General features: G+C 35.3%; 1 protein-coding gene across 1 annotated transcript in view; it reads right to left on the reverse strand.

Moving 5' to 3' along the window:
* BMT2 (base methyltransferase of 25S rRNA 2 homolog) overlaps positions 1 to 21,002 on the reverse strand; it is a 90,413-nt gene that overhangs the window by 55,927 nt on the left and 13,484 nt on the right. Inside the window, exons 2-3 of the mRNA XM_019418076.2 lie at positions 17,815 to 17,956; positions 3,202 to 3,372 (exon numbers count right to left, since the gene is read on the reverse strand). Of these exons, the coding sequence (XP_019273621.1) occupies positions 3,202 to 3,372; positions 17,815 to 17,956 (313 nt within the window). The remainder of the gene's footprint in view (positions 1 to 3,201; positions 3,373 to 17,814; positions 17,957 to 21,002) is intronic.

A 21,002-nucleotide genomic window follows, 5' to 3' on the forward strand; every position in this document is an offset into this window, starting at 1 on the left:
CATGCTAGTTAACTCATTTCAATGTTTAATTTCAATACTAAGTAAATCCTGACCTGTAACAATCATATTTGGATACTTTCTTTAAAATACTTAAAGCCAAACTAATTTCTCTCCATTAAAATTAAACCAGAGACAGGAATTTCTGGACTTTGCCAGGGTAGAGCTGGCAAATCTACTCCTCAAGAAACAACTATAAAACTGGACACAATCATCAAAAACAACCATTTTGGGACTCAAACAAAGGCAAACAAGTTGGAGAATGTTTATTCGTGAGAACCAGCTGATCCTAGGTTAAGAACAATGAGGATTTGTGGTGCTCTTGCCTGAAACCACTCTTCTCACCCTCACCCCTTGCTCAGCTGGTGTGGAAGTTCTTCAAGAATAGGGCTGGCTGTGAAAAAGAGCAGCTTCACAGCTGGAAGGAGCTAACTTTATTGGAACAAAGGGTAAAAAACCCACACAGTAGAAAACAAACAGAAAGTCAGCAGGTATGCTAGCCTTAGGTTGCAGTTTGGGTTGGGCTGAGCTGCAGACTGGAGAACTTGTCAGAAATTTAACCCAAAAAATCCTGGAAATGAGAAAGGCATAGAGGTGCTAGGTAAGGTCTCCACATAGTCTTGACTGACCTGGAGGCTAAGTGAACATGCACAGGAGACCCAAGAGGGTCTGATGGAAAATAAATGGTGAGGCACACTTGAAAACTGCCTAAGTGTTAAAAGCACTCCCCAATCAACACACATCCACTGGGAGAGGGTGGAGGAGGCCTAACTGGCTTAAGGCACTGGAGTATAACCTGTGCTATCACTGATCACTAAGCTAAGCAGACAGACTCTAGGAAACCAGCCTAAAAAATAAAAATAACAATACTAGGCAAACTGCAAGGAAAGCAGATCCCACAGATTCAGCCCAGGCAAACTAGCAAAAAACTACCACCACCACCACCACCGCCCCCTCCTTGAGGGAAAATCCAAACCAAGAGTTTCCACAATATATTATCAAAAATATATTGGGTGGTTTTTAACAAAAAATTACGAGATATACAAAGAAAAACAGGAAAGTGTGGTCCATGCTCAAGAAAAACAGCATTAAATAAAAAATGACTGAGTGAGCTCAAATGCTGGAGCAAAGTCTTCAAATTGGCTATTATAAAAATGTTCCAAGAATTAAAAGAAAACATGTTAAAAGAGTTAAAGGAAAATATGCTGACAGTGACTCAACAAATAAGGAAATCTCAACAGTAAAATAGAGACTATAAAAAAGAACCATATAGTGGGGTGGCTGGGTAGCTCAGTCAGTAAAGCATCCAACTCTTAATCTCAGGATCATGAGGTCAAGCCCCACATTGGGCATGGAGCCTACTTATTTAAAAAAAAAAAAAAAAAAGAACCATACAGAAATTCTAGGATTGATATGTTCTATATGTACCTGTCTTTGATAGCGGTATAACTATATATTTTTTTACAATGTCATCATTTTAAAAATATTCAAGAATGTTCATAACACCTGAGTTGCAGGATGTTTAGTAAGTCACTATGCTTTGTAAGCTTTATAGTAATCTTTGAAAAGAATTTGCTTCATCCTTTCCTTTCCTTTTGAACTAATCAAAAGTATGTTAAATTTTAAATAAAACTGCTTATAGTATTTTCAACATTATGTAAAATCAAAGTAACCAGCGGTAATGCTATGTTTGATATCTACTACATATTTAAATGGTTAAGAGGTTGATATAATTTTATTTTCATGGTTAGCTTTCAGTGTCTATCAAAAATGTTTCTAGAATTATTCAAGTTCAGTATTTTCAAGAAATTAATAAAGTATTACTTGATACTACAAATCTGTTCTGGTACTAAGGTGTATAAATAATTTTAATACTACTAATAATTAATTGGATTATAATACTTGTGTGTGTGTATATTATATATACATATATATATATTTAATCATAAAAAAGAATGAAATTCTGCCATTTGTTATAACATAGATGGACCTTGAGGCCATTTGGCTAAGTGAAATAAGTCAGAGACAGAAAGACAAATACTGTATGATCTGATTTATATGTGGAATCTAAGAAAAACCAAACCCATAGAAACAAGAGATGTGACTGGTAGTCAGAAATGGCAGTGGGGTGGGGTAGAGAAATTGAGTTAAAGATACAAACTTCCAGTTATAAGAAGTTAAGGGGATGTAAGGTACAACATGATGATTGTAGTTAACAACACTGTACTATATATTTCAAAGGTGCCAAGAGAATGAATCTTAAAAGTTCTCATCACAGTCAGAGAAAGACAAAAATCATATGGCTTCACTCATATGAGGACTTTAAGAGATAAAACAGATGAACATAAGGGAAGGGAAACAAAAATAATATAAACACAGGGAGGGGAACAAAACAGAAGAGACTCATAAATATGGAGAACAAACTGAGGGTTATGGGAGGGATTATGGGAGGGGGGATGGGCTAAATGGGGAAGGGGCACTAAGGAATCTACTCCTGAAATCATTGTTGCACTATATGCTAATTTGGATGTAAATTTAAAAAAATAAAAAATAAAACAAGTAAAAAAAAAAGAATTTAAAAAGTTCTCATCACAAGAAAAAAAATTGTAACTGTGAGGTGATGGATGTTTAACCAAACTTGTAATCATTTCAAAATATTTACACATATCAAATCATGTTGTATACCTTAAACTTACACAATGTTATAGCTCAATTAAACTGGAAATACATTCATGTATTTACTAAATAAAATTTGTACCTATGCACACATAAACTACTGGTAGGCAAATTTTCACATCAACAATAGAATAATGGCAATTGGTTCCATTAATAATCTTCCATTATTCCTTGTGATTTTTCAGTTAAGAGACAGCCACTTTAAATTAAACATAGTTTAAAATGGATTTTGCTGTTTTGATTCTTTTATTACCATAAGAATAATTATTACAACATTTAAGAAACAATTCTTTCTTATGTTTCCTGAACACAATCTGCTATAGAACCATTAGTTTTCCTGATATCCCTTAAAATTTTATGCTAGTTTTCTACCTACTAATATTATAAATCTGCATTTTTCAGCCTAATCTATTATCAGGGGAGCAAGCAAACAGCCCACTACTTTTTGTAAATCATTACACTATTTTACATTATTAATAGAGCTATCCAGGATGACGTTAGTAATTGAAATAGAAAAACTGTACTTACTCAGTTATAAATTCAGGGTTTGTAAAGCTGAGGTTGGTTAAATGACCTTCAAGTTTAGAAGACTCATGTGTACTTAAGGCTGGAGTGGTCTTAGTGGCGAGTACAGCTCTTTTTTCATCCTTTTCAAGTGCTTTTCTCTTTCCACCATTTTGGAAATATTCTCTGCATACACTACGAAGCAAAATGTAGTTATATTTTAAAATACTAGGCAGGAATATAAAATAAAATGGAAAAACATTAGCCTTTATTAATCAAAACGGGAAACTTTCAATTACAAATTCTTACTGTGAAAACGTCACACAGAGGTTAAGTTTGAGTACCTGTAGCACTGCACATACAATAAAGCATAATCACAGATTATATTTAACAAGTAAAAAGTATATTTTCAAGGGTACAGATGTGCCTATATGTTTTGCTGAACTGCATTCTTAACTAAAACTTAAGTTCCTCTAGAAAATCTTAGGTAACTCTGCTATTCAGTGACAGCATACAAAAAGACCAGTCGTTACAGTTAATTCTGAGCCAGGTCTGCTGGTAGCAGACAGATACCCCAATAGTTGTTTCTTAGATCCCTGTTGGTTTATGAAAACTAAGTGAGGATGTCAACATATTAAGACTTATTGATATTCTTATTTGCTCTGAGGGAAGGGAATACAAATCTAGTTCAGGTAAAAATGGTACTATATCATATAGGTAAACATTTACAGAAGTTTGAACATTACGGTGGTTTTTGTAACACCTGGAAATTATTCTTATCCATCAAGAGACCGTTCCTGTTTGTCTGAATTCTTACATTAGTAAAATGCAGATTTTTTGAAGATGTTTCATTTTAAGCTCATATAGTTTTGAACAGATCAGGTTGCCATCCAGCACCAGAAACTGATGGCTGACATAATCTTATAAACAATTTTCTTCAAACCGAATACAATTTTAGAGTAGTAGGACACCATGCCTGGGTATATAACAGGAAAAACAAACACAAACCACAGAATCAACTCAAATATTTATTAGCTATTAAAGCCAGGAATCTTAAGGTAAAGAAAGGCTAACAAGACCTAGTTCAGGCCCTTGAGCTTACAATGTGATAGCTTACATGTGAAAACAATAAATGATACAATTACCAAGCTACTTGAAGGAGAAGGGAATCTAAACAAATTTTCTTTTTAGATTCTTACAACACATTATTAGTACATATAGCTCATACTTTGAACAAAGCTAAACTATTTTTCTCCATAGACTCTGCTTGGTGAATTTCCAGAAACATATGGCAAGAGAAGAATTGAAGAATTAATTTAAAACTGAATTCTGCGGGGCGCCTGGGTGGCTCAGTCGGTTAAGCGTCCGACTTCGGCTCAGGTCATGATCTCGCGGTCCGTGAGTTTGAGCCCCGCGTCGCGCTCTGTGCTGACAGCTCAGAGCCTGGAGCCTGTTTCAGATTCTGTGTCTCCCTCTCTCTAACCCTCCCCCGTTCATGCTCTGTCTCTCTCTGTCTCAAAAATAAATAGACGTTAAAAAAAAAGTTTAAAACTGATTTCTGCAAGTAGAACTATGATCTAAGGGAACAATGCCCATCTCTCCTCATACTTACAGTATGCTTATTAGTTCAACTTCACTTTTTCTTAGTAATTACTATTAAGACTTTTTAAAAAAAAGATTTCTTTAATTTTCCTATGTAGATTTAGTTTTAATTCTTATATATAGGAGTTGAAACCCATTCTTCATAAATCAAATATTTATTAAGTATTAAGAATACAGAGCCCCCATGTGCCAGGCACATCTGTGATGAGAAAACAAATTGGAGAAGGGATTGCTGCTCTCAAGGAGCTCAGATTAGTGAATAAGACAACAATTATACAATAATAAAGAAAATACAACTGATAAAGATAATATACAACTGATAACCCAATCAATCCAGAGTCAGTAATATATGCTGACTTCAGAAATATAAGTAGGAATAATCAAGGAAGAATGCTAGGTGGGAGGTGAGTGCTTTTCTGGCAGAATAGCATGAGCAAAGGCACAGTAGATAAACACAGCAAGGATCCTGCAGAGATGGACATCCATTCAAGATATGTGAAACGTAAGGTGCCGAGAAGAAAACAGATGGATGGACTCACAGGTAAAAAGATCCTGAGGCCAACACAAATATAGTGGGGAAAGGTGGCTAGGTGACACTGGAGTGATAAGCAAGCCTCAGATCCCACAAGACTCCAAGGCCAATGTAAAGATGTGGTATTTAGAAATCTAATGACAGTAGTTTAGTGATTTACTGGGGCTGGGGCTAATTGCAAAAGTGTACAAAAAGTAAATGCCACCAAAAAGGAGAGCCTTGAAAAGATATTGCTTCTGGGGGAGAAAGGAGGCACTTTGAAAAAATGGAGGTATCTCTGGAGGTTTGGTGATAAAAGGAAAAAATTAAGCAATTAAGGATAATGAGCCTACTGAGATGTTATAAACCATATATTAAAAAATGTTAAGTCAGACCAAAAGAGGACAATATATATTAAAGGCACTTTACTTTTGTATTTGTGGCAATCAAACAAGGTTCTTCAGAATTAAAGAACCAAGTAAGCCACCCAAACCCCTACAGACACTCCAACAGAATAGACAAACCCATAAAATAAATGCTCAATGAATACAGAAACCAAACAAGGTCCTAATAGAAGGGAAGAGAAAAACAATTAAAACCAGTGGATGAAAATTATCAAAAACATAGACTCAAAAACAGCTATAAAAAAGAAAAAAACTGTAACATTTTGGTATTAATTATATATAATAAAGCAACTGCAGATATGAAAGAACATTTCAAATTTGAAATTAAAAAGCTGAGAACAAAAAGGAATGAATAATGGAGAGATATTCCATGAAAATAGATAGGAAGATGCAATATTGCCACAATGTCAGTTCTTCCCAAATTGATCTATAGAGTCTGTACAATCCCAATGAAAATCAAGTCAAATTATTTGGTGGAGACCAACAAACTAATTCTAAAGTTTATATGGAGAGGCAAAAGACCCAAATAGCCAACACATTTTTGAAGAAGAACAAAATTGGAGGACTGGCCACTATTGGACTTACTTTATATAGTGGATCAGAACAGGATGGTGCTGGTGACAGAATAGACAACTAGACACATGGAACAAAACATCCCAGTAGACCCACACAGATATACTCAAATGATTTTTCAATAAAAGAGCAAAGGCAATATAATGGAGTAAAGATGGTCTTTTCACCAAATGGTGCTGGAACGACAACTACATACCAGAAAAATGAACCTAAACAGATATCACACCTTTCACAACACTTAAAATGGATTATAGACATAAATGTAAAACACAAAACTATAAAACTCTTGGAGAGTTTTATAAACTTCCTAGGAGAAAATCTAGGTGACCTTGGACTTGGCAATGACTTTTTGGATGCAACACCAAAGTCAAGATCCATCAAAGAAAGAATTGAGAAGCTGGACTTAATTACAATAAAAAAAATGCTCTGCAAAAGAGAATGGGAGAGAATGAGAAGAGAATGAGAAGACAGACATGGACTGGGAGAAATATTTGCAAAAGACTTATCTGATGAAGGAACTGTTATCTGAAATATACAAAGAATTCTGAAAACTTAATAATGGAAAACAAACAACCCAGTTTAAAAACGGGCAAAAGAAACGGATAACTCACCAAAGATATACAGACAGCAAATAAGCTTATGGAATATGCTCCAGGTAATATATCATTAGGGAAATGCAAATTAAAATAGCAACACGACACTACTACACACTAATAACATCAACACTACCAACTGCTGGTGAACATGTGGAGCAACAAGAACTCTTCATTCATTGTTGGTGGGAATACAAAATGATAAAATCACTTTGGAGACAATTTGGCCGTTTCCTACAAAATTAACTCTACTTTTACCATACAATCCAGCAATCACACTCCTTGGTATTTGCACGTGCGCGCGCGCGCGCACACACACACACACACACACACACACACACACACACACACGAAAACTCACTTCAACACAAAAGCCTGCACATGGATGCTTACAGCAGTTTTAGTCATAACTGCCAAAATTTGGAAGCAATAAGTTGTCCTGTAGCAGGTGAATAAAGAAAAAAATTGTGGTACATCCAGACAATAGATTCTTACTCAGTGCTAAAAAGAAATGAGCTACCGAGCCATGAAAAGACATGGAGGAAACTTAAATGCCTATTAAGTGAAAGCTGTCAACATAAAAAGATTATATACTATGATTCCAACTCTATGACATTCTAGAAAAGGCAAAACTATGGAAAGAGTAAAAGAGTCTGTGACTGGGGAAAGAAGGGATGTGCAAGCAAAGCAGAGGATTTTTAGGGCAAGGAAGCCATCTGTATGATACTATAATGGTGAATATTTGTCATTATATATTTGTCAAAACCCACAGAATATACACCACCAAAAACAAATCCTAATGTAAGCTATGGACTTTAAATGATAATGATGTGTCAAAGAAGTTCATCAATTACAATATAATGTACCATTCTGGGTGGATGTTGACAGGGAGCATACTGGGCATGTGTGTGGGCAGGGTGTTTATGCGAACTGTACCTTCTGCTCAATATTACTATGAACCTAAAACTGCACCAAAAAAATGAATCTACTTGAAAGGGAAAAAAAACCCAGGTCAGAACAGTTATCATGTGTCTCCTGATGTAATACACTGAGAAGGACACAATATCACCTAAGTAATATTCTTGCTAATATGCTTCACTTAAATCTAATCAGAGGGGTGCCTGGGTGGCTCAGTCTTTTGGGCGACCGACATTGGCTCAGGTCATGACCTCACGGTTTGTGAGTTTGAGCCTCATGTCGGGCTCTGTGCTGACAGCTCAGAGCCTGGAGCCTGCTTCTGATTCTGTCTTCCTCTCTCTCTGTCCCTCCCCCACTCGTGCTCTGTCTCTCTCTGTCTCAGAAATAAATAAAAAACATTTAAAAAAATCTAATCAGAAAAAAACCATACAAATCCAAATTGAGAGTCTATAAACCTTTATAAGATGTCTGTGTCATAAAAGAAAAAAAAAAGGAGAGAGAGAGAGATTCACATGAGTCAAATCATATTTGTCTTTCTCTGACCAACTTGTTTCACTTAACTACAGAGAACAACTGTGGGTAGCTGGAGGGGAGGTGAGCAGGGTAATGGGCTAAATGGGTTATAGGCATTAAGGAGGGCAGTTGTGATGAGCACTGTGTGTTACATGTAAGTGATGAATCAGTAAATTCTAAACTAACATTACACTCTATGTTAACTAACTAGAATTTAAATAAAAACTTCAAATAAAGAGAAAGCTAGAGAATTTACCTCAACTAAGTGCAATGATACACCTTGAAATATTTAGGAATGAAAGTCTTGTGATTTCTGCAACTGACTACCAAATGGTTCAGTAGAGAGGGAAAGGGGAGAGAAGGGGTGCGGGGGGGGGGGGGGGGGAGGGAGAAAATGGAAAGAAGATACAAAATAAGACTAAAATAGAGAAACATTTTTTTTCAGAAGCTGAAGGAAAGAAAGTGTGAGTCAACGATTTTTATCCAGCCAAGCTGCACATTTTGTAACAAAACTATAGAAAAACAGCTTTTTGTATGTAAGAACTTAGGGAACATCATAGTTGCAAGCTGGTTTTAAAGGATTTACTAGAAGATGAAGTTCATCCATGAGATGGCTGAGAAATGTTGATGAAGAGGCTAGTTAGTAATGAACGAAAAGCATTAAATGAATAAAAAAAGGAAAACTTTATAATGCTGAAGACCACAATTTCCAAAGATATAACAGTTATGAATATTTATGTGCCATTTATCATAGCAGCCATCTTCACTAAGCAGAAACTCCATGGGATTCATGGAGAAACAGACACAACTAACAATAGAGAACTTTAATACATGACTCAATCAAGTGAATGAATATTAGGTAAGGTTAGAGAAGCCAAAAAGAGTATAATGAGGTTTATCTTATCTACATAACAAACTCTGCTCTCTAAAGAGAGTATAAATTCTTTTCAAGTGCACATGGAATATTCACAAAACTACCATATACATATACTATGTCATGAAGAAAACCACAGTAAAAGCCACAGAAAAACAGATAAAAATCATCCTATTACAACACAATAAAAGTGTAACAGAATAAAACAAAAAAAATCCCTTTCACCTGGAAATTTAAATCCATTAATATATTCACATATATATTCATAAATTTAAGGAGGAAACTCATATACACTTCCACAGATGCTGAAAGGACATTCAACACAATTCAACACCTATTCCTAAAAAAACAAACAAAACAATACACTCAGTAAAATAGGAATCGGTGAACACTTTCTAAAAGTAAAATTATACATATATATCAGCCAAAAAGCTAGCCACGTTTTTAACGGGGACACAATGCACACATTGCTAAATGAATAAGACACAGCTATGTAGCAGACAAAAGAAAAAGTATTAGTCAAAAAAAAAAAAAAAAAGAAAAAAGAAAAAAAAACTGGAAAGAAAGAAAAATGTATATTCACAGATGAGTTAACCTAGACAACCCAAAAGAATCAATCATAAACCAATACCAATAGATGTAAAAATACAAAAATCAAAAGCCTCCATATATATGTGCATATATAAACAATAGCCTATCTGAATATATAACAGAAGTGAAGGTTACATTTACAACAGCTCAAAATGATAAAACACCTAGGAATAAATGTAACAAGAAAATGCACATATTCAGAAAACCAGTATTCAGAAAACCTTAAAATACTACTGAACAACTCAAAAGCAGACTGGAACAAACAGAAAAATACATATCTTTTTCATGGGCATGATGATTCAACATTACAAAGATGTCAGTTTTCTCCAGTTATTAAAAAATTTAATGAGATCCCAATAAAAATACAAAGTTTTGCAAGTTTAGTTAGACCAGTTGGTTCTAAAATACACATGAAAAAAAAAAAAAAAAAAAGGAAAGAACCAAGAAAACCCTGAGAAAGAAGAGCAGTGGTGGAGCAGGGGAAGATGTTACAGAATAACATAGATTAAATGATATAGACAATGAAACATAACAAAGTCCTAAAAAAGAACCAACCATAGCATATAGTTGGCTAACATGGCATATAAGTGTCATGCCAAATCACTGTAGAAAAGGTGGTGCTTTTCATAAATGATGTTGGAGAAACGGGAATTATATTGGGGGAAAAGTTAGATCTATACTTCCCAACAAACACTAGACTGAATTCCAAATAGGTCAGAGATCTAAATGTAGAAAATGGTATCATTCAAGTACTATAAGAAAACTAGTGAGTAAATGAGTGAATTACTATTAGGAATTCTTATAGTCTGGGAATCAGGAAAGCTTTTCTAAGGTAAGAGAAATCTGGAAGCAATAAAAGAGATACATACGTGATTACGTAAAAACAAAGATTTCTACATGGCAAACCAAAAACCTGCATGGCAAAAGGTATTAATGAAGACAAAGGGCACATATCTGTAAGTCATAAAAAGCTATGAAAAAATCAAGATAAAAGGGACCAAAACCAATGGAAATAAAGTGTCAAAAACATGAACATAATTCACAAGGGGCAAATAATTTTTAAATATATAAAAACATACTCAACCTCACTCACAAGAGAAACATAAATTAAAACCACACAGAGATATCAGTTCCCACCTTATCAAACTGGCAAAACTTCTAAAGGTAGGTGACACTGTGAAGAGATAGGTATTGTTTTTTGTTGACGGAACTACAAAATGATAAAACCTCTAAAGAGGGTGATCAAAATCACATATACGTTTACTCTTCTACTCTGCCATTGCACATCCAGGAATCTACAGATACAATGCCAAATGTACAAAATGAATATGCACAAGGTTATCCGTTACAGCACTATTTTTAACAGGAAAAACTTGTAAATAACTTACGAAAATGAAGAGGGTATCTATTTACTTGCAGTTGGTCAATTCATGTCGTCAACTTGACTGGGCCAAGGGGTACCTAGATATCTGGTCAAACATTCTGAGTGATTCTGTGAGGATGGTTCTGAATGAGAGTAACATTTAAATAAGTAAACTGAGTAAAGCAGACTGTCCTTCATAATAGGGGTGGGCCTCATCCAATCACTTGAAGGTCTGCATAGAACAAAAAGGCTGACCCTCCTCCCCAGAGTATGAAAGACTCCTCCTGCTTGACTGCCTTTGAACAGGGACACTGATTTTTTTCTTGCCTTCAGACAAACTGAAACATCAGCTCTTCCTAAGCCTCAAGCCTGCCAGTTTTAGGACTGGAACTACACCACTGATTCTCCTGTGTCTCTAGCATGTCAACTCACCACTGCATCTCAAGATTTATCAGCCTCCACATACACAGGAACCCATTCTGTGAAGAACCCTGACTAATACAACAGTGATCTCCATGACATATTAAGTAAAAAAGAAGGGTATAAAACAGCATATACCATATCCCATTTGAATATAGATAATGGGTGGTTATGTGTGTGTATGTGAATTTGGTTAATTCTGCAAAAAACAAACAAACAAAAAAACAACAACAAAATAATGTTACCTGAAAATAATTTGTTACTTGGATAAAACAAGTAACAAATGAGGAAATTGGAAGGGAACCTTTTTTGAATACACCTTTTTATAAAGTCTTGACTTCTCAACCATGCAAATGTTTTATATTCTTACAAAATAAAATAGGGGGGGAAACCCATAAAACTGAAAGTGAACATAACCATATACAAAAGAACTATTTCAAGTAACTTTTAAACACAGTATCCCGACACTTAGTGGTTTATGTTCTAAAGACAGAAGAACTACAGAGATACTTTAAACTTCATCCAGTCAGTTTTACTGCTAGGTAAAGTTTAGAAGTAAAATTGACATTGTAGTTTTCAAACTATTTTATGTGAACTGTAGGACAAAGCAAATGTATTAATGTTATTCAGAACTAAGTCCTTTAGCAGCACATCTAGTGCCCAGATCTTAATTTCTAAATGCCATTTCTCACTAAAAGAAACAGGCCCTATGAAGAAATAGTTTGATTCTAAGTCTTGGGTGGCAAAACCAAAGGGTTATTTTGTACCACATAGTAACAAAGTGCTCAAAAGTGATTTCAGAACACAGAAGCCAGCTATATATGGAATATGGAATAATTTGAATATACTCCCCCTCAAAAAAAACAAAGACTGATGGAAAGAATGAATAAATAACAATGCAGGAGGCTACTGTGATATAAAAACCCCAAACCAAAAAACATACTTATCACAATTGGAATTACTACACCAATTCCTTATTGTAAGAATTGATGACTAAACAGAAAGAATTAGGGATACGTATATGTTTATTTCTACCCAGCCTTTCCGGAGAACACATAATCATTCCCTGTTCATAAAGAAAAGGTTTTATTTACAGAAGCTAATAAATAAAAAGAATGATACAAGTTGAAAAACTCATTCTGTGGGGCACCTGGGTGGCTCAGTCGATTTAAGCGCCAGACTTTGGCTCTGCTCTTGATCTCACGGTTTGTGAGCCCTGCGTCAGGCTCTGGGCTGACAGCTCAGAGCCTGGAGCCTGCTTCAGATTCTGTGTCTCACTTTCTCTCCGTCCCTCCCTGACTCGCACCCTGTCTCTCTCTCTCTCTCTCTCAAAAATAAGTAAACATTAAAAAAAAATTTAAAAAATCACTCTGCAATCCCAAATGAAATAGTTTATTTAATAAACAGAAGTAAACCTGTTAGCTGACAGACTGTCAGGAGACAGGATTGATCCACAAGCCAAAATGTCCCTCTACATATTACTTGCTAATTGCAAAGGGAAAATATAAGTTTACAATGGAAGGACCACCTACACCAAATGGCAAAATTTAGCAGGTAACCCGACAATAAGCACTTGCTAATGTAATGCAGTAAGTGTGCAGTTTCACCTAACAGATATTCTGTCAAAAATAATGTTACCTGATTCAACACTTTAGATCAGTTTATAAGAAATAAAGGACACTGGAAAAGTAGTTAATGGCTCCATGAGAAAACAATCAAATAAATCCAAAATACAGGACACAAAACTAGTTTTGGATTAGGATATAGAAAATCACAAAGGGCCCCTGGTTATGCTGTAGCTATGGGGGAAAAAGAACTATACACTCTAAAAAAAACAATGTATTAAAAAGAAATCAAGAGAGCTGAGGATACAAAAGGTATAAAGGAACTAAAGAAAGGCCTAGATGAGAAGAGATCACAGGCACTTTGTACATTTGTTGAAAAGGTGTATAGGCAGCAAAGGATCATGTCTTCCAGGGTAGAAGGATTTTGTTTGATTAAAGGGAAACCAGCAGAGCTTTTAATGGTTGCTTAGAATGGTGTGACAGACTGGAATCTTTAAGAAACCCAAATGCAAAGATTGTTCTCCCTGTTCTATTCCTGCATCCCACCCCCACTCTCCTCCATAGGTCTTGATTTTCAAATATGAAAAAGGCAAGGGAAGTACTAGAGGCTTGGAGTGGGACTAAAAAGCAGAGAAAATTCTTTGCAGTCTTCTGTGGACCTAGGTCCCAGAGTCTTGCTAGAGGACTGTGCCTATAATATACATAAAACAGGACTCACCCTCAAAGCATTTGAAGACACAAGTGAAATGCAACTATGTAATCCAACTTCAACTCAGTTTAACCCCTGATGGATCAAAGTGTGTCCCTGTCTCACTGGCTGCCGGTTAGAGGGAAAAAACAAAACAAAACAAAAAGCATGCCCTTTCTAGGAAAAACTAATATTATGCCAGTCTCTTCTAAACATAATGCTAGTATATATTTTTAAAAATTACCAGACATATAATGAAGCAGGAAAAAAAAATGATCCGTAATCAAAAGAAAAAACAGCCAAAAGAAACAGATCTTGATAAACTATATATTGGAATAAGCAAACAAGGACTTTATAATAATTACCATAAGTATTTTTTTTTTTAAGTTTATTTGAGAGAGTGTGCACAAGGGTGAGGAGCAGAGAAGGAGAGAGAACATCCCAAGCAGGTTCCATGCGCAGGCCTCAGTCTCATGAACCGTGAGATCCTGAGCTAAGTAGAAATCAAGAGTTGGATGTCTAACCTACTGACCATCCAGGCAACCCTATAAATCTTTCTAATTCAGAAAAAGATGAAATTTAAGAGAACTTTAAGAGAAAAATTAAATAATCTAAAGATGAGCCAAATAATTATACAAAAATTGAGAAAAATGGTATCTTGAAAATCTCTCTTGGTAACTGACAGAACAAAAAGCCAAAAAGAAAAATCAGTAAGGACATTCAGATTATTTGAACAGTGCTATTAACCACCTTGAATCAAAAACCACAAAATATAGAATGTGGGATATTTTTCAAATAAACTGTCATTTCTCAAAAAAAACTAAATGTTGTGGAAAACAAAACCAAGAACCTAAAGAAATGCAACCACCAAATGCAATGCATGAGCCCTAATTTGATTTAAAAGAAAAAAATTACAAGCACATTTTGGGGACAATAAAAAAATCTGAATTTTTGAACTAAGTATTTTAGGAAATGAGGAAATTACTGTTAATTATCTTAATGCGATGATGGTATTATGCTTATGCTGAAGAATGTCCTTATTCTTGGGAGATGTGTGGGAATGAAATATCATGTTATCTGCAATTTACTTGCAAATCCAGGAAACTGTGTTTGTTTCTCTGTGTGTACAAAAAGTTAGAAAAAGCAAATATTTTTTTTTTTTAATTTTTTTTTTAACGTTTATTTATTTTTGAGACAGAGAGAGACAGAGCGTGAACAGGGGAGGGGCAGAGAGAGAGGGAGACACAGAATCTGAAACAGGCTCCAGGCTCTGAGCTGTCAGCACAGAGCCTGACGCGGGGCTCGAACTTACGGACCGTGAGATCATGACCTGAGCCAAAGTCGGACGCTTAACCGACTGAGCCACCCAGGCACCCCAAAAAGCAAATATTTTTATTAATCATACAGCTATGCCTTTGTGTTATGTTTTTAGTATTTCATGCTATAAATCAAATTTAATTATCTTTTGAAGGAAATCATACGTGGAATTCTTCAAGCTAAACAGCCAACAAAATCTTAGCAGGGTAATGTCAGTAAGCCTTACCTTACATACCAAATTCTTATGAAGTTTTAAGTATAACTGAACAGAAACTTCTGTCAAACTCTTTTAAAAGCCCACTTTAGCTCTCAAAGTACTACTGCTTTCTTAGAATTGTCAATAGAGAAAGGAATTATATAAACTCAAGTTAAAATTATAGATAAATCAAGTTTCAAAATTCAAAACTGTTTTGTAGCCTTTTCTCTCAAGCTAGTTTTAAGTTTAAAGTAAAGACATTATAAAACTCCTCATGGGATTACTTTCCATAGTAAATTTATTTTACAATATTTGCCACTGTTCTTTTCCTGCAGTTTGACCTAAATTCTTATGAATGTTCCCTTTCAGCAGTTTGACTTAAAAATGACCTTTTTCAAACACATGTAGATACAATAACTATTGATAACAACCACACATCTAAGGAAAAAGAAGAGAGAAGTGTGAGCACAGATTATTTAAGGAAGGTATAAGCAAATGCTCCTATGAGAATATCACACATCAAAGTCCATTTAAGAAGCAGTCTGAGAGCTTGCCTGATATACCCGAATACTAATTTTAAAGCAGTGCTGCTAAAAGCCAAGAATGATGGTCTTAAATAGAGATGGTGCTGATTTCCTGATTGGATTATGTCATTACTCCATGTTACAAGGGAAATAACTGGTTCAGTAATACATTTCCTTTTGCATTTCTTAGCTTGAGGGAGAAAATGTATATTTTCTAAAAGAGAGATTTTCTCTCTAGAGCCAAGCAGAAAACACCAAACATTTAAGTTTCAAGAATCTTATTTCCTATTATTCTGGCTCCTTTCTTTCTCCAACTCCACAATTCTTGGGGTCCGCAATCTACTGATAACACCTTTTCACTCCTCCTCACTCACCTCATATTTTCAACTCCCTACTTATGTATCACTATAATCAATACAACATACATACCATTTCCCTTCCCCTTCTCTTGAGTCATTATACTCACTTGAGCATTAATTTTATTATACTGTTCTGTCCATTCACTTTCTCACTAAGAAAACTGCCTCACTATAACTTTGCACCTTGATTATCACATTAGCTTCCTAACTTATTTCCTGATTTACATACTCCCCTTCCTATAGTCTATCTTAACACAGTAATTAATTCTTAAGAATCCTTGACACACTTTAAAGGTTAATAAAATCCTGTTACTCTTCTTCTTAAAACATCCAGTGATTCATCTCACACAGAATAAAAGCCAACGTCTTTAACCATGGTTTACAAGACCCTACGAAATCTAGCTGGTCAGTATCTTATTTTCTACCACTCTTCTTATGTTTCGCTCTAGCCACATTAGTCTCCTTGCTGTTTCAAAAACATGTCAGCACAGTCCTACCTCAAGGCCTTGCTAGGACTTGGACTTGCTGGGCTTGTTGTCTCACTTCTTTAATGTTTTTTACACGCATCATTTCTGGGAGGCCTACCCTGTCTACCATACTTAAAATTGTTTTATTTTTCCTTGCTTTGTTTTTCTCATGGGACTTACCATTATCTGACCCAGCATATCTTTAATTTATGTATTGTTTCTTGCCTCTAACCCTCATGAGCATGTAACCTCCATGAAAGCATGGATTTTGTTTGGCTGACTGTTGTACTCCCAGTGCCTGTGATGTGACTAGTACACTGTGGACAATCATTAAAAATTATTAAATGAATAAATAAAATAACTAAATTAAATATGCATTTTTCTCTGGACTATTTGTTGAATGAATGAAATATGCATTATAACATAACTTTTAAATGAGATTAAAACAGAAATTTTGGATAAAAAATAACTGCAATGAAATATAAACCAGAAATTATCATAAATTCATTGTCCATGCAGAAAGATAATGCTTTGTTTTCTGAGAATTCATTTATAAATTCAATCAATACATATATCCGTTCTAATAATTTTACTACCTTGAGAGAAATGACCAAGAGTATTTCATTTTGATGTCTTAAATTTATACAATGAGAAAATAAGCATTATCCAAAGTAAATTTAAGTGCTGGAATACTCTGAATTATATATCCAAAATTCAGGATTTTGACACTTTTAAGAGGTTTTCAAATTTTAAAATACAGAAAATCACGTTTACTTGAATCCAAATATGGAGAATTATAAAAAGAAATTTCTATACTATGACTTATCAATGAAGTTAAGTGTTAAAACTCATATTTTAAATGTATCGACGTTTAAGTATATTTGATGCATTTAAAGCTATACTTTTATTTTTATTTTTTAAAGCTATAATTTTGAAAGGCTGAAACAAAACTTCAAGTTATGTCAAAGAAAAACATTTTGATTAAAAAGGGATGAATGATATAAACTTAGAGAAAGTGTGGCAAGAGGGAGAAGTTATTTAAAAAAATAATCTGTTTTAAAACAGTCCTATTTTGGTAAATTATACAAAGCATTACTTGGATTTCAGACTTTAAACGATATAGTAGAAACCAAAAATGTTAGTTCATAAAAACACTCACCTACAACACCATTCAATACGACCTTCGCCCTCACAAGTTTTTGCCCAATGGTTATCTGCCAAATTTTTCATTGCAACAGCATATTCACAAAGTGTTTCCTCATCCTCACAATGTTCTCGCCAGATCTTATCAAAATCTCCCACTAAAAACAAGGGAAAAGACGAATTAAGTTAACTTCACTTACAAATGTCTCAGGCTTTTAAAAGTTTCTGCGTAATCTAAAATTACTTAAAGATGAATATAAGCAAAATTATAAAGTCAAGTTGCATCAAGTTTAAACTAGAATTTTAAAAGCTCCTTTATGCAAATAGATGTATCACTTTAACTATGATGATTTGATAATCAAATAAATTTTCACCAATTTAAACAGATGGATTTGTGAAGCTGAATGAAACTAACACACATAAGTAGGAGTTATCAGTTTATAAACCAAAAACACACTGGTAGGGGACAATTATGGCTGGGTATTCAAACATTAATTATCCTGGTACCCTTGGGCAATTTGACCTTGCGGCACAAAGTTACTTAAGCCTGCTTCTTGCCTGTTATTTTCTTGGATCTCTACATACTGATCAGTTCCCTATATTAAAAAGGGGTATGGGTGCCTGGGTGGCTCAGTCGGTTGGGCCGAGTTAAACTCAGGTCATAATCTAACAGCTCGTGGGTTCAAGCCCTGCGTCAGGCTCTGTGCAGAGCTCAGCTCAGAACCTGAGACTGCTTTGGATTCTGTGTCTTCCTCTTTCTCTTCACCTGCCTCATTCATACTCTGTCTCTTTCTCTCTCTCTCTAAAAATAAGCAAATCAATCAATCAATAAAAAAAGGGTTGATAGGTGAGATGGCACCATAAATTACCAAGCAAGATAAATATTTTTATTTACTCACTTGGATGTGTTCTAGGCATATTGTATTTTAAAAAATTATAATTATAGGGCAAAAATGTTGCTAGAGAAACTACCTTAGAAGCCTCTCTGAAGTTTTAAGTCTTTACAAAATGTTCTGAATAAACATTATAAGCTGACTATATATATATTTTAAGTTTATTTATTTATTTTGAGAGAGAGCGAGAGCAAGCATGAGCAGGGGAGGGGCAGAGAGAGAGAGGGAGAGAATCCCAAGCAGGCTCCATGCTGTCAGCACAGAGCCCAATGTGGAGCTTGAACTCACAAACTGTGAGATTGTGACCTGAGCCAAAACCAAGAGATGGATGCTTAGCCGAATGAACCACCCAGGCACCTCATAAGCTGAGTATATTACTGAGCCTCGATATTACTTCTGGCTACTATGGGTTTTTTTTGTTTTTGTTTTGTTTTTTGAGAGAGAGAAAGACAGCAAGCAGAGGTGGGGCTCGATTTCACAACTGTGATATCATGACCTGAGTCATCCATCAAGAGTTGGATGCTTAACCTACTGAGCCATCTAAGCACCCCTTGCTACTATCGTTTTAAAAACATTAAATAAGTTCTCACTTTTAATATGAAATCTGAAACAACAATGTGAGTTCCAATAAAGAATGGTATGAGGATGCTATGCCAAATAGATGACATTAACATAATTGTAAGGGTAAAAGAGTAAACAAAAATTATCAAAGTAGCTTCACTCAATGTCCTTAGTGGTAAGATTTAGGTTCTCTTGCTTCATGTTCAAATGTAGGCAATTGTTTGGCAGAATAGGCTGAAAAATATAAATAAAACAACCAAATTTGAAGATAATCATTCTACCCAAATTCTCTCCAGAGGTGAGACTATGAGATTCTAGTATTTAAAAAGTGTTTTTTTTTAACAAAGAAAAAATAATTATAAGTTTAAATATATCTAGACTTAGTCAAAATTTGAAACACTATATTTTAAGCACAGTCCAACAAGGACTGAGTTGAAAATCAAACTATTAGCCCTCTAGTTTGACCAAATTAAGAAATAGCAAGAAAGGTACAAACATGCCCTCACACACACTGTTAAAAAGGAGTATATATCACAGTCTCCTTCTAGGTCTGAATACCAACTGTAAACCCCAAAGGAATGAAAAGTTCTCTTCTTGGGGGTTATGTTCTTATAGAACAATATTTTCATTAACTGGTAATATTTGTGAGGTGATGAGAGCTTTCAATTTGTTATATAGTAGATTGGCAATAACTGTCCACTAAAAACAAGCAGGCAAATTTATTTCCCAAATTCTCAAAGAAAAACTCCTCAGTATTAGCAACATCTTTCAGATGTAGTTATTTACCAACTCTCTAAATAGAACTACAGGAAGTAAAACCTTTAAAACAAATATTTTGATTAATGATACATTAAAAAAAGTTTTCTTTGATGTTTATTTATTTCGGGGGGGGGGGGACAGAACATGAGCAGGGGAAGGGCAGAGAGACAGAGGGAGACACAGAATCTGAAGGAGGCTCCAGGCTCTGAGCTGTCAGCACAGAGCCTGACACGGGGCTCAAACCCATGAACTGTGAGATCATGACCTGAGCCCAAGTCGGACGCTTAACCGACTGAGCCGCCCAGACACCCCATTTAATGATACCTTTTAATTTAAATTAAAAAAAATTTTTAATTTATTTTTGAGAAAAAGTGAGAGAGATAGCGCAAGCAGGGGAGGGGCAGAGAGAGAGAGAGGGAGACACAGAATCCCAAGACAGGGTCCAGGCTCTGAGCTGTCAGCACAGAGCCCGTCGCAGGGCTCGGACTCACAAACTGCAAACCGCGAAATCACGACCCAAGCCAAAATTGGACGCTCAACGAGCCACCCAGGTGCCCCCAGATTTCCTTTCTGTACAACTTTTCAGTTTAGATTCTACAGAAGATACAATGTAGGGAAAAGACCTGGGTTTTTGGGAAAGCAGTTTATTTGGGAGAGAATCCTAGGAAACAGGAGTGGAGGGAATAGGGAGAATGAACCTAGGAAGGAAAAAGTGGTAATACAGAGGGCATTATTGAGTTTGCTCCTAGGGATAAGAGAAGCATACAGAAAGCCTCTGGAATTGGGCACCTAAAAGACAGGAGGCAAGGATGTTTTATGCATCAGCTACAATCCCCAATTAACTGAGAGTTGTTAAGAACCTGCACTTTTAGTTTTCATTTAGGCACTGAATAAGGGGATATCCTTAGTGGGTTCCAGCAGTGTTGGAGAAAGGTGCAGAGCAGAAAAGAAAGCAGCACTCATTTAAAGTGGGACTTTGTAAGGGCTGGGT

The sequence above is a fragment of the Panthera pardus genome, unplaced genomic scaffold (genome assembly GCF_024362965.1).
Source record: "Panthera pardus isolate Hobbes unplaced genomic scaffold, ASM2436296v1 HiC_scaffold_8, whole genome shotgun sequence".
In the NCBI taxonomy this organism is placed as follows: Eukaryota; Metazoa; Chordata; class Mammalia; order Carnivora; family Felidae; genus Panthera; species Panthera pardus.